This window comes from Vigna unguiculata, chromosome 7, assembly GCF_004118075.2.
Source record: "Vigna unguiculata cultivar IT97K-499-35 chromosome 7, ASM411807v1, whole genome shotgun sequence".
NCBI classification, from domain to species: Eukaryota; Viridiplantae; Streptophyta; class Magnoliopsida; order Fabales; family Fabaceae; genus Vigna; species Vigna unguiculata.
Genome location: NC_040285.1, coordinates 38,088,413 through 38,103,006, shown reverse-complemented (window position 1 = coordinate 38,103,006; position 14,594 = coordinate 38,088,413). Strand labels below are relative to the sequence as shown.

The following is a 14,594-nucleotide window of genomic DNA, read 5'->3' as shown; positions in this document are numbered from 1 at the left end:
GGACACTCCGACCATCCATTAAAACTTGGGAGGCAGAGAATCAAATTTTAGAAAATGGCTCATTGATGGGATTCAGTTCTTGGAAGCAAAGGGCAAGGGTGATGGTACTAATTAAAACATGGCATTAATTTGGGTGGGGTGTACGTACACACACTATTCTTCCATGCTTTTCTCATAGTCATATGGGTTTCCATGATCAACCCAACTTCCACTTTGGACTAAGGCTCCCTAAAACCTCTGTCGGCAATAATGCACCAATTATGTTCATTGAATCGGTAGCATTCTTCCAAGAAAAACCCAGATTATGGGATGGTGAGGGACACTGACCTACGTTGACATTGGAGAGGTAGGGACCATAAGCCATTTGACAATTGCTAGCTCCGTCATTAATGTGGATGATAATGTTAATAATACATCACAGGTATGCAATAAGTTGTTTGAAGCAGAGTCAGCATCAACCACTAGTCCCAGGATTTTATTATAACTCACGGATCACAACGTTTTAGCGTAGGCAGCTGCATAATCTTGAAAGCGTCTAGTCGGATAATATTGAGATATAACTATATTTGTCGTTGTTTTGACTCATTATTTCTATTTGGTTCGAGCCCCGCAGAATTGTACTCCCAACCATGTACCCAGCCAAATCTTACATACCTGATCCTAACATTTCAACCTCGTACAGTTAAACTATTCTTAAATAAACCACTAACTAGTGCTCAGTGCATATTTGAATACAAGAAAACATAGAATCTTATGTACCTTGCCACTAAAGTCACATGAAATTCAGCAAAATCAACAATATGTAACGTGCACTCTGTTGTGCAGGGGTTATATTAAATCTTAAAATGCACTATACGTTAAAATTTCACATCAATCAAGCACTTTTGCTTATCAGTGTTTGTTATTATACAGTTGAGTCTTGATAAGAAATTGGTCTTGTTACTGTAAGTGCCCGTCTCCTTTTACTAACTAGTATTTGAACTCTGATCCTCCAGTTGTCTCAACAATATAAGAGACTAGCTTCTATGCAGAATTCTTACATAAAATGAAAAATAAGCTATGAATCCAAAACTGGGATAAGTAGAAACATAGTTGTCGCGCGTGATCAATTTTCATTGGACTCACTAACCTCCGTATAAAGTCATACTATGCAGCTTGAAATTATAGTAAAGGATCCACTTGATCATCGAGCATTCCAAGGAGCAGTAATTTTGTAGTTGTGCATTTAAAAGCTGCCGTGTAGTTGTAGATGATAATTCAAGGCGTAGCTTTCATCAAGGAGAATCAAATTCAAACTAAAACTCATACGGACATTATTTTTTGGTCTTGCGCAGCAAAACCTGAAATCAATCATAATAAATATGATTTTCGCGTGTAAAACGGACGAGAGGATTGAAAATACGGCCAGAACAATATGTGGTTTGCCTACTGCACGCACAAGAGCAAACTTGCGGTCCCATAAGAGGCCAAGGGTGGTAAACTGCCAGTCCAAAACTTCAAAATGGCCTTTCCCATTGCACTTGTAAAGACGGATTAATAGTTTATCATGAACACCATGACAACAACAGAGCAAGAAACAAAACCCGCTAATTTATATGACAATCATTTCAGGAATTGATATTTGAACTTCACAATACAATGTTTCAGACTTGACCTTTTACAGTATATCCTTGGACCAATTTCGTTTCCTATATAAATTATAAATTATGACATACAAGAAAGAGTACAAGATGATCACAGTTTCTTATTTTTCTATCAAAATACATACCACAAACAGTTCACCAAACATGACGACAGGAACTGCATATAAAACTTAAAGGGAAACCAAACCCATTTTTTTCAAAATTGTTTCTTTTTTTTTCTTTTTTTTTCAAGTACTGGTTTATAATGGCTGTGAGGTTCTTATCTGCTGCTTCAAACTGTCTGAGGGATGCTGAGCTGAACCTTCCTGCATCATCACAGCAGCAGCAGTCATAGTCTGGTACTGGGAAGGCATTGTGGGTGCCAAGGGTTGAGAGTAGTATATTTGAGCATGAGCAGGATCAGCATAATCAAAACCATAATTCGCCTGGGGAGCAGAATTGGGAGCCATGGACTGAGAAGGATGGTGAATCTGTGAGTAAGTGACATACTGTTGCTGATGCTGGCTTGTAGGAACTTGAACTAGTTGAGGGGTGCCTCCAGTTGCGGCTCTGTAAGCATTCATTTCAGTTTTAGGCATGGGAGCATTTCTCATGGGATTGTATGCAGCAGATTGTGGAACCAGTGTAGCAGGATTTGGTGGAGTTTGTGGGCGGCTAGAAGCAAGATTTCCAGCAGAGTCACCCATATTAGCCTGCTGCACGGGTAGGTTGTAAGTCTGGGGTTGCCTCGCCTGAACATAGTAAAGCTGTGGCTGCTGTGGATGTTGCTGGGAAGGATATACAGGATAATACGCAGAAATTGGAGGGTTATGGTGGATGAAATGTGTGCCATGAATAAACTGTTGCTGCTGTTGTGGCAGCGCCTGCTGGTGCTGCTCGAATTGCTGTTGTGGCAGCTGCTGCGTCTGCTGATGCTGTTCAAATTGCTGTTGTAACAAATATCCAGGGTCCTGTACATGTTGCTGCATCTGGATCCGACCGTGCGGATCAGAAACATTGAGCTTCGGATCCACAGGGTTACTAGGAACCCTTGTAGTCCCAGATTGAATCTGAACTTGTTCTTGATATACAGCAGGTTTCTGACGCGAAATTGCGTTCGCAAGACTACTATCACTGCAGGATCAAAATAAACACCAAAAACCTAATTCAAACAGTGCCAATTGAAATCCATCACCAATAACCAAATCACCTCACTAATCCTACACACTCAAACCCAAGCACTCGACACAACATGCAAATGAAATACTAATGAATCCAATTTCAACATTTTTATTACAATTAGAACAATCCTCAGCCAAAACCAGAGAGAAAATGAAAATTGAGCATACCTTGAAACTGAATCGGGAGAGGGCAAATCAACAACACCACCGCCGCTACCACCAGTTGACTTCTGTTGAAACTGAGGAGCAAGGGTTTGTGTTTGTGACTGCGCTTGCGTCTGTACTTGTGGCTGAGGAGTGGGAGGCTTTCTATACCCAACCAGAACCCCATGATCGGATCTCTCATCATCGGAGACAACCCGGTTGTGATAATCGCCAGCGACAATCGTGGGTGGCCCAATCGGTACACCCACGGCGGCGAGGGTGGCCGGGACTGGCGGAGGAGGTGGCGAAGACAGCAAAACAAATCCCTCATCCTGCTGCTTCTGCCCCACTCCAACCCCCATCTGCGCGAACTGCTCCTCAATCCCCATTACCTTCTGATCCTCCACGACATGAACCCTAATCGGCGGCAAATTGGCCAGCGATGGTGACGACGAAGTGGACCCAAACGATGATGTCGTTTCGAGCATCGGCGAATCGGGAACGGAGTGAACATCCTGCTTCAAATTCTTGCCGTTCCCGAAAGATCCACCCAAAGAAGCGGCTCCACCAACACTAGCACCAGCACCACCATCCCCAACGTCTTTGGAACCGGGTTCGAGGTTGTTCCCGGCAACCTCGTCATCGAGATCGACAAGGCAATTAACAGAAGCAGAGTCGGAAAACCCTCGGTTAGGTACTCCGTTGCCGTTTAGGGCATTCAAGAACCAGTCGTCCGATTTGGTTGAGGTGTCGAGAATTTGGGAGGGAATGGAGTGAGTGGAATCAGGTTTGGTGGGGAAGAGAAAGAGGCGGATGCGGGAGGGTTTGACGACGGAGGTGGCAGCAGCGGCAGTGCGGTCATACTCATCGATCATGTTCTCCAGGTCTTCATCAGTGGTGACGGAGATGAGAGAATCGAGGTCCTCGTTCGGGAGTTGGTACTTCAGCGTAAAGGTCCGTCCGTTCAGGAACGTCTTGGAGAGGCGTGTGGAGAGGTCCGCGAGTGAAGTAGCGCGTTCCGCAACGATGATGCGCGTGTCGCCGCCGACGTAGCAGAGGGACTTATCGTGTGGCCGCGGAACGATATGTCCGCCGTAGCTGCACATCAGACGTAGCTTGGACGACGCCGGCGCAAAGGGCTCGTCCCAGGAGTCGGTGTTGCGGGAGCGCGGTGAGGATTCCACCGAGTCAGGGTAACTGAGGTGTGGCGGCGGAGGTGGCGGCGCAGTCGAGGGTGTTGGCGGTTGCACCTCCATGGTGAGCGTGTGAGAAAAGGAGAGAGAAGGGAGGAAGGAACGCGCTCTTGGGATGTTCTTATAGTAACTTGATGCCTTTGGTTTTTTGTTTTTATTTTTTAATAGAAATATAGTTTTTATTGATTAAATATTTTTTGTTTGTTGGGTTATTGGAAAAAGCGAAGTTGGGGATGGAATACTGTGGGAAAGGGGAAGTGGAAAAAAACACTGTATGATGTGGAGGGAGGATGAAGGTCTGAATTTGCCAGCTGGTTTACTCATTGGACCCAGTTGGGTTCGTTTCTTTCTGCCTCATGCAATCCTACTCACTTTTCCTATCTTTAATTCTCATTTTTAAACATTATCATAATCTTAATCTTTCTTCCATCATTTCTATTTTTCATTTCTTCACTCATTTTTCCAAATTCTGCACAGATCTGTTCTATGTATCAGGATAGGTTTCTTGCTAATGTGGTTAGTATTTCAAATTTCATCATACACGTAACCATTTATTTGTTAAAAAAGCAATACATGCTTAAAAACTAATTTGTATTAAAAAAAATATTAAAGTACAAAAATGTCATTTTAAAGAAACACCATATCTTCTACTCAACTTGTCCTAACTTTCAATTATAAACACTTTACCAATTTCTCAAATTATTTAAATATCCAGTAACATGGTGATAGAAAAACAAGTTTTTTTTTTTTTCATTTAGCCTGTTAATATGCAATTATTCAAGACATGAATCTACTTTAACCAAACTAAAGAACCCAACTTCAAATTGTAAAAAGACAACTTTTTTAAAACCCATAAATAGCATAATAACCAATAATCACAAGGCCAGTGTATCTGTTCTGTTCATGACAAAATAGAATGAAAGGGGTAAATAGGAGAAATAAATGGTAGAATTTTGGATTTTGGGATATTGACATAAAGAGTTAGCATTTTGGGGTAGGATTTATAACTTTTTTTTATCATAAGTGTCTGTTATGAAACCTCATAGCTTAATCACTCACTCAAACCATAATTAAGGAAAATTGGAAATCAGAGTAAACAAGTGGGGTGGTGGTAACTAGTGACCAAACATGAAAAAAAGTATCAGGCTGACATAACGGAACATGTAAAACCGTTTTATGTTTGACGGATAAGATACGGTTACGGCGTTATAACGCAACTAAGTGGGTTTGACGCGCTGAATTGCTTACCGTATAAGGCGCGTGGGAATAAGGAGGTAAACGGCGGGCATGAGGTTGAGGCTGTAAAGTGAGAACTGACAACTGCCACAGTAACGTTTTCACCTGACGCCCTGACTCGGATTGGGTGTGCTTACAAACTCACTAAGAGAAAAATATACATCATCAACTTTTTTCTTAACAAAAAATTCATAAAAACAGAAGATTTTAATTTTACATACTGTGATAAAAAGAATGAACCGGTATTTCTCTTTTAACCAATTAATTTAGATTTTAATCATAACAATATTACTTTAACTATGAGATAAATCATGGTTATAAATTATATATACATTCAACATGCGAAAGTTTTTCAAAATTAAAAATATTCATGTTTTATATAATAACATTGAACACTTTGGTAAAAACATCCATGTTTTAAATATTTTAACATAGGATAAAATATCACACGTACATAATGTTAAATGATTGGATAATGAAAAAATATGTTAAATGTTTAATTTTGTATATATGTAAAATATTATTTCAATGAATTATGTTGTATAGAAAACATACATGTGAATGATTAACTATGAAATATATATTTATGTGAATTAATGGTCAATGATTAAATGTGGACATGTATTTACCAAAACATTATATTTTTGTGTAGTGATTAAATGCATTTATGATGTCTAAATATATTTTTATTTTATTGATTATTAATCTTGGATAGAGGAATGTATCAAGTGATCATAGTTAGAAGAAGAATTTAAAATTTAACCTCTGATTTAGAATAAAAATGTATCATGTATGTTATAGGAATTGTCTTCTTAATATTCATTGTATCAAAGAGGATGGTGGTATGACGAGTGAAAAATTAATTTAACTTAATACATTTTATCGAATTCATCAAGTGTCTATAGGACAGGATTGAGATGATGTCAGTTTTAATAAGATGTAACGTCATTTCTAACAAAATTCAAACACAAGATCAAGAAGTATTTATTTAACATTCTAATTTAATGACATATTTGCGTTTATTTTATCACTCCTAACAAGATCCAAAAATTCAAAATTGATTGTTTATAATTAATACTTAATGTTCAACTTGTTAAAAAGTTTCACATTATCTTTTAAGAGTTTTGGTATAGACACTTATATATTCATTTGACACTTTAATTAATGCAAATTGGTTTTAAGAATAAATCTAACATAACATGGAATCTTATAAAATTTTGGTTTTATTTCTCATATTTCTCATTTCACATACACATGTAATTGTAATTGCAAATCTATGCCCTTCTTAACTATCTCGAATATTGGAGTGTAATTAATATATCCGTTTGTCACCTTTAACTAATTTCGATTGATTTTAAACTTCATTTTATAAACATGAAGTTAAATACTATTCTATATCCATAAATTTTATTATTTATTTAAAATATTCTTCATATCAAATCCAATTATTATAATAAATGTTGAATTTTGAATTAATTATTTTATTACAAATATTTCATTAGCTAAATATTTTCTTAAGAACCAAATTATATATTCAAATAACATCTTATTATGTAATTTAAATTCGCATTCTATTTCACTTTCTATTAAGAAATTTTGTAGTTTAATCAAAATAATTTTTTTATGATAAAAATCTCGATTAAGTAGAAGTATAAATAATATTTGATTTTTTAAATTTGATACACGGAACGAATATCTTATAGTCACAATCAGTTTATTAAGAAGTATAAAGTTTTATTTTTACTATTTCTATACTTATTTTTTTTACTTAATTTTTAAGAACTTTTTGAACTATACAATTATTCATTTTCTCTTAATTTTGACTTATCTAGTTTATGTTTATAATATTCACTGACATAATATATGTGTATGTGGCTTATGATTATGGGAACAGTTTTAACTTTCTTTTACGACATTATTTACTCTTTTCACACTTGGATCACTGTTGCATACTAAACTAAAAAAAAAGTGTGGAAGATGAAATTGTTTCAATAAGTATAAATATAACGAAAATCGAGGAAAAAGTAAGTAAAGAATTATATTTATATAATAAAATTCAAACCACTGTCAAAAGACCATTGTTTTAAAAGTTAAGTATAACTAAATTTAAATAAATAACTAAATATATTTCTTTTTGTTTACAAGATATTCCTACGTATCAGGTGTTCAATGTCCGCTTAAAAAGTGGATGTCAGTTTATTTTATTTAAGGAAGAATTCTTAGATATTTATAGATATTTTGCTGGATCTGGATAGTACTCATACTTATAGATATTTTTTAATTAATTATACAAAAAATATAATTAATTAATCTTACCATCTTTTGTTTTTCCAAAATGACTCTTATGCCCCATGCACAAAGATTCAATATTTGAGGGTAAAAGGTTGACATAATCACAATAAAAAAGTAAATTGGTTGAAATTACTACATAATTTTCTATATTTTATAGTGTTATTTTTCCATAGCATAGAAACACGTCACTACGGGTAAGTTTTCTCACTTTTTTTTATTGATAAATGTTAAGTCAGTTAAACCTAGAACCTTTTTCATCTATTTTATAAATTTTATCAAATCAATTTTACTTTTTTAAATTATTAGCGAATTCACAATTTTTCATCACCATATTAAATATAAAAAGTATAAATAAGTTCCTAATCGAAAAGGTTTACCATTTAGCATGTTTATTATTTATATTAAATATGATGATATACTCAATATCAATATTTAAAAGAAAATATTTGTATATATAATATTACATTATTTATTACTCGAACAAAATCCTTACCATTTATATTTATGTCTGATTTACTTTATAAGTTTTTAATAGGTGAATATCATTCTTCTGTCTTTAAATCCATTTGTAATAAAAAAGGTCAAACTTATTATTATTATTATTTGATCGTAATAAAAAAAAAGACAAACTTAAATCCATAGGTACTTAAATATTAATGGTACAAAAAATACTCTGTGTTTTTAAAATAAGACGATTTAATTGAAATGAGTTCACCGAGTTATATACGTCCAGTATACTTGTACATATATATTTTTCAATTGAAATATTTAAATATATTTTCTCCTAATTATAATAAAACAAATTTATAATTGTATAGTAATACAATAAACTTCTATTTAACATAATTGTATGAAACGTATAACAGTGATCATAATAATAATAATAATAATATAATAATAATAATAATAACTAGTTTTATTATTACTTTTATTATTATTATTTTAAATTTAAGTTTTAAAGTTAAATTTAAATTTAAAATATTGGAGTAATAACATTATTGTATATTTATAATACTTTCAATGATGACTAATTGCGTAATATAAAAAAATAATCATTCTATAAATAACTATTCTTTTTCAAGTTTTGATGTGTTTGTCTAGTTGACTTTGTTATTGACGACTAAAACATTTAATTAACCAATCGTATTACAAAAAAATAACATGTAAATATATTTTTTAACCAGTACTAAACTCATTTCTTATTACCTACTTTTCAACAATTTGGTCTTTTTAAAATCCTGAAAAAGTATAAAATGGTTAATTATCATGATATCGATAAAACATGACCCTCGGTTGGAAATCATAAGCTAAGTCATCTTTTTAGTCCGAATATTAACCTTAAATTATTTGATTTAATTAGTTACTACTATCCCATATATTTTTCTTTACTGACTCTAGCATGGTTTTGCTAGAAATAAATGAACTGTTTTAGATAACACGTGTACAAAAGTATTATATCTTATAGAAATAGTTTAAATATTTATTTTATTAAATGATAGCTTTGTAGAGATTTTATAGTATGGGTGAGAGGGAGTATGTGTGTAGGTTGAGTACTGTGTTTATTAAATGCTACATCCACGCATATTTATTGCTTATACATAAAGTAAGTGTGCATTTATTATTTATTATATGTAAGGATTATATTTTTCTATGAAAAAGAGTACTTTAATAATTATTTTTTTCAACATTAGTTTATGGTCCAGTGCCCTACCTCCACCCAGTTTTCGAAGATGTCATTGCCAACTCATACATGACCCCACTCTGCTTTGACCCAAAAAACAATCTCTTTGAATTTCAACAACCATTTTCAGACTCTCAAACAAAACAAATTGATGCACGAAAGAAAATCAGAAGTACTTATTCAAAATAGGATTAAATATGTTTTTATTTTTTATTTTTTGGTAAATTTTAAAATATAAAATTTTAAAATTAGTATATTTTAAAATTTTGAATAATATAGTCTTTTTTATTTTTTAAAATACTTAAATTTAGTCATTTTAATAAAATTTTATTAAATTTATTTAACATTTCAAGCGCGTTTCATAATAGTATTTGACTTAATATTAAAATAAAAATGTGTCAAATAATATAAATAACTCAAATATAATCCTGAAATGCATACGAAACATCAAATAAATCTAATAAAATTTTAAGACTAAATTAATCCAAAATTTTAAAATTAACTAATTTCAAAATTTAATGAAAGTTAAGGAAAGTTTAAAATACTTAATCTAAGTTAAATGTAATGGTTTTGGGATTTTTTTTTTCTGGGCAACTATTTCTTTTATAGTTTTTTACGAATTTAGTTCTTCTAGATAATTTTGTATTTTCATGTTGGTAGATTATAATTTTTGCAATCAAATAATGAAATAGTGACATGTGATAAATTATTTTCTATTTTACAAGTTTTGTAAGAAGAATGATTTTAGATATTATTGTTACCATAATTTTTTTAGAAAATTTAAGGTATGAGTCACTAACTTCAATTTCCTAATCTCAAACATAAAATAATTTATGGAGCATCGAACCGAACACTCCACCCAACCCAACAGAGAACAAGACATTCACGAAAACTATGTATCTATTTATCACTTAACACGTTAAATATCCTTTAGATGTACGTAAATATTTTCACGTATATTATATCTCTTCGTATTGACTACACATTAAATTTTGATTAAACAGCTTAAAATTAAATTTAATGATAATATTTAATTAAAAACTGTGACAGAACAGATTATTAACTATGAGTAGTTCAACTGTTAATAGCTGCTGAACTAATATATAAATTTTTTTAAAGGAAGTAAAGTATTAGTTAATACGGTAGGTATTTGTTGACAAAAAAATGTAATATATATAAATAAAAATGAGGATTTTTTTTTTAAATAGAGTTTGCGTTTAGTTTTTTAAATTAAGTCGAATTAAGTCGCTAAGGTTAGAGGTCAAACGTAGGTGCAATATATTTTAAAAAATATTGATTTTAGAAGTTCTTAACAATATAACAAATACATTAATTTTCATACGGAAACAGAAAATTAGGAATTTTAAAAAAGAAGTAAGTAAAATAATATTGTAAGGAAAAAATCTTCTCACATTAATCTGCCTTTTAAGAATTTTTTTTTTAGACAATTATGATAACAGCATATTCCTTTTTTAAACTGATTTCAATTTCATGTATATATACTGTTTTTGAAATATTAGAACTTAAAGTATTTACTTTTAATGAAATATTGTTAATATCTACATCAAAATCAAAAGTGTTTGTAGTCCAACGGTTAGGATAATTGTCTTTTAAGTAATAGACCTGGTTCAACTCCCGGCAAACGCACATTTTATTTTAACTTTTAAATCATATTTTATATAAATCATTGTGTGTAGATATATATTTTACATATATGATGCGTTATTTAATGATGGCAAATAGAATACATTTTATATTTTTGTTTGTTTAGGGTATTTTATAACTAATTATGATTTGAAGTTATACATCTAATAGATGTAAGATATTAATTATATTATTTAAGATTAAATATTATTTTCTTTAATTTTATTGTTAAATTCTAATTTATTTATTTCAAAATCTTGATAATTTTTATTTCAAATTTTAAAAATAAATAAATATATTTTTTTAACTTAACTATGTTATTTTGTTTTTAACATGTTAAATGAGTTTTTATTATTTCAAGTAACACGGTTAAAAAGGTAATATTCAAATAAGAAAAAAAAATCACTTTTTCATTGTAAAATAATACAAGTAAAAGATTAGTTTAGTTAAAAACAAATAATTAACATAATTACCAATAATTCTTTTAGACTTTCAGTCGGTATAGTCTTCCATAGATATTACAAATAAACTCTATTGAGTAAAAGCATGAAAAGTCAAATTTAGGGGTAAATTATTTGAACTTTGGAATTAAACTTGTTGTATTCATAATTTTAGAAACTCAGTTTAACAATGTCGATTTTAAGGATCCCAAAATATTTAACCATTGTTGTAGTTAAGTAGTTAAAATTAAAATAACTTTTATAACGTTGGATGCTAAATCAATAGACGGTAACAGTTTGGAGTCGAAAGCGACATTCTACTAAAGAAATGAAAATATTTTGGAAGGGTAAAAGCATAGTGTGTGGGTTAAGAGAGAAAGTGTTGGAAAACCATGTCACTATACGGAGACACGATGAATCTTGAACAGTATAATAAGGTAATTATAGACAAAATGCAAAAGCAGAAAGTATGGTTTACCATGATTGAAAGGTTGTGGTCAAAATTAAAATGATAGTAGTGATCTTATGTTATAGCCGAAATAGAGTAAGAATTAGAGTGAATTTGCAATGTGATGTGTTGAAGCTACAAAATTTGAATATTCGCCCTATTAACCCTACTATAAGACAAACTCTAGTCTTTTCATGAAATGGACCCACTCTCTCAATGGAATTTTCGTTGCAACGGCGTCAAGAGGCGTGAAGAACGAAGTGTGATGACTGAAATATTTCTAAGCCTCCATTATGATTTTTTTTTTTACCATTTTTGAAAAACTTTATAATTATTATTAGTCAACTGTGATGACAAGGTTTAATAATTTTATAGTTAATTGTCAAAAACATTTGCAGGGTAGCTCAAAATATGCTATAATTTTTAATACCTGGTGCGTGAAATGGAAGCTAAAACTAAGTCAGTATTTAACATTTTGAGAAAAAAAAAAAATGTAATCTTTGAAAAGGTGGTGTTGTAGAAGAAGGGTAACAGGAAGATAAAGGCAAGAGTGGAATGTGTTCGAAGCAGTAGAAGACGAAATGTGTTGTCTTTAAGGAACAGGCATGAAGTTTTAAGGGTGGATTGGGCTTCACTTTACCAACAACTCAATCCAACTTTACTGAGCCCTAGGTTGTCGTTAACTCCTGCAACAACATTAATAATAACATCATATATTAATCTATAAATATAACTTTCATATAAATTCATAAATTTAATTTCTCGAAAGTTAAGATTAAAAGGTAATTGTTAATCTATAATGTGTGATAAAAGTATATAATTTGTTCCGTCGTGAATGAAAAATGTCATACCAACGAGGTTCATTGGATGAAAAAGTCCTCGGTAAGGTTCATTGGATGATGTAGATAGCGATGATTGTCCCAACGCAGGGATTAATTGTTGCAAAAGAAAGAAGAGATAAGAATTTGGAAACCCAATGAAAGGAGAAAGAGATGTTCAGGAACCTTGTTGTTTTATGCATTATGATTTTAGTAAAAATGCTTTTGACATTGCTGCACTCATTATCTTCTGCAAGATCAATGAGGACCATCACCGCTGCATGAATGATCATAGGGCTTTCAAATTTTCGATATACCAAGATTTGGATTTTCTTGCTCAATCTCCCAAATTTACCAGTTCCAAGGTATTTGTCTGTTTCCGCGGTTTCAAACAAACCAATAACTGTATAATTTCAGAATTTTATTCTTTTCTGTAACTTTTGTTTTTCTAATTTCTAATTCACCGTTTTCGTTTCACAATTCTTGTATCGGAATTTCAAAAATTCACGTTTTTATATTCAGTAGTTAATTTTGTATATGTTTATCTTTTACATTTTAACTAATTAAATTATTTTGAATAGTATTTTAGATATAGAATTCAACTGATATAAATTAAAAGTAATGAATAGTAAAATTTGTCTGAATATGCTTTAACATTTCTAGATTAGTTATCACCCGCAACAGCATGAGGACCATGACCACCGGTGCACGACGATAGGACCTTGAAATTTTCAAAATTTGTTATTATTTTTATGAAAATTACAATTTGGTCAATATTCTCAAAAATTTCATCAGAAAAACTTCTGAAAAGAAAAAAAAAAAAACTATTCCAAAACAAATCAAGATCAACAAAAGCTGTGAAACAGAAATTTAGAGTCAGATATAATTCACAATCCATCATTCATATTTATTATTTAAAAATGAGTTAAAAGAAAACTGAATTCAAATTGGAATTGGTTGTCCCATGTTTTTTTGGTTTCGGCTTGCTTGTCTTTTTGGTTTTCAACCTTGCTTATGTAATCCTGCCAATGTCCTTTCTGTTTTTCTTTTTCTTATAAGAACTACATAACTAGAACACCAACAACAGCGTTGCAGTGGTGTCCAAGTATAAAAAAAAATAAAAGTATACCTAACCCAATTCACTGAAGTTACAACAATTAATCCAAAATTATTTTGGGCTGACCTTACAATCGAGATCCATATTTTCATCTTCAGCAAGGCCCAATTACAGAATTTAAGAGTGCGCGGAACTCTTTACTTAAAAAAATGACCCGTTAGCTAATAGAATAAAACAAAGCTATAGAATATTGTCAATTAAAAAAATAGAGATAAAAAAATGAATAAAAAAACTTTTTTGTTGTGTAAAACGAATAAAAACTCTGTAAATATTTTTTTTTATAAGAAAAGGTTGAGATGATTTTTTTTTTATCTATCTGATCTTACTCTTAAACATATTTTAGTTTCATATTAACTAAATATATGATAAAATTATAATGTTCACCTGAGTGCAAACTTTATATTAACAAACTGAATTTATAAAACTTTCTCAAAATAATTTTATAGAGATTATTTGTTATACATGTAAATTCCACAATGAACAAAGTCTTATATATTCCATTTTCATAAAAATTTAAGCAGTTAATTTTAATTTTCTTTAGTATAGTGTAAAAAATTAAAACCAGATATTTTATTTTTCCTTGTGATGAAAACTTGTTTTTAGCCATTGTGGAACAGGACAACCTTTTAAAGCAGACGTTAATTTCCATCCGGTCATTAACTTGATTTTGACTACAAGTTTATATGCACACAACATACATTACATGTGAAACACTAGTTAATTATTGTTTTTAATTATTGGTTATTAGAACAAAATGGATACAGAGGAAAGCACTAAA

At 31.2% G+C, this 14,594-nt stretch overlaps 1 protein-coding gene across 1 annotated transcript; it reads right to left on the bottom strand.

Moving 5' to 3' along the window:
• Window positions 1-1,571: 1,571 nt before the first annotated feature.
• Window positions 1,572-4,254, bottom strand: LOC114190606. The gene is made up of 2 exons (XM_028079557.1): window positions 2,972-4,254; window positions 1,572-2,756 (listed from the first exon to the last, which is right to left on the bottom strand). Exons 1-2 carry the CDS (start codon window positions 4,201-4,203, stop codon window positions 1,883-1,885), a joined length of 2,106 nt encoding a protein of 701 aa, XP_027935358.1. The 5' UTR covers window positions 4,204-4,254; the 3' UTR covers window positions 1,572-1,882.
• Between the last annotated feature and the right edge of the window lie 10,340 nt (window positions 4,255-14,594).

Excerpts from the sequence above, each read along its gene's own strand:
- LOC114190606 (XM_028079557.1), bottom strand. The coding sequence starts at position 4,203 with ATGGAGGTGCAACCGCCAACACCCTCGACTGCGCCGCCACCTCCGCCG. Across the intron at positions 2,757-2,971 it reads TCTCCCGATTCAGTTTCAAG|TGATAGTAGTCTTGCGAACG; the intron begins GTATGCTCAATT and ends TTGATCCTGCAG.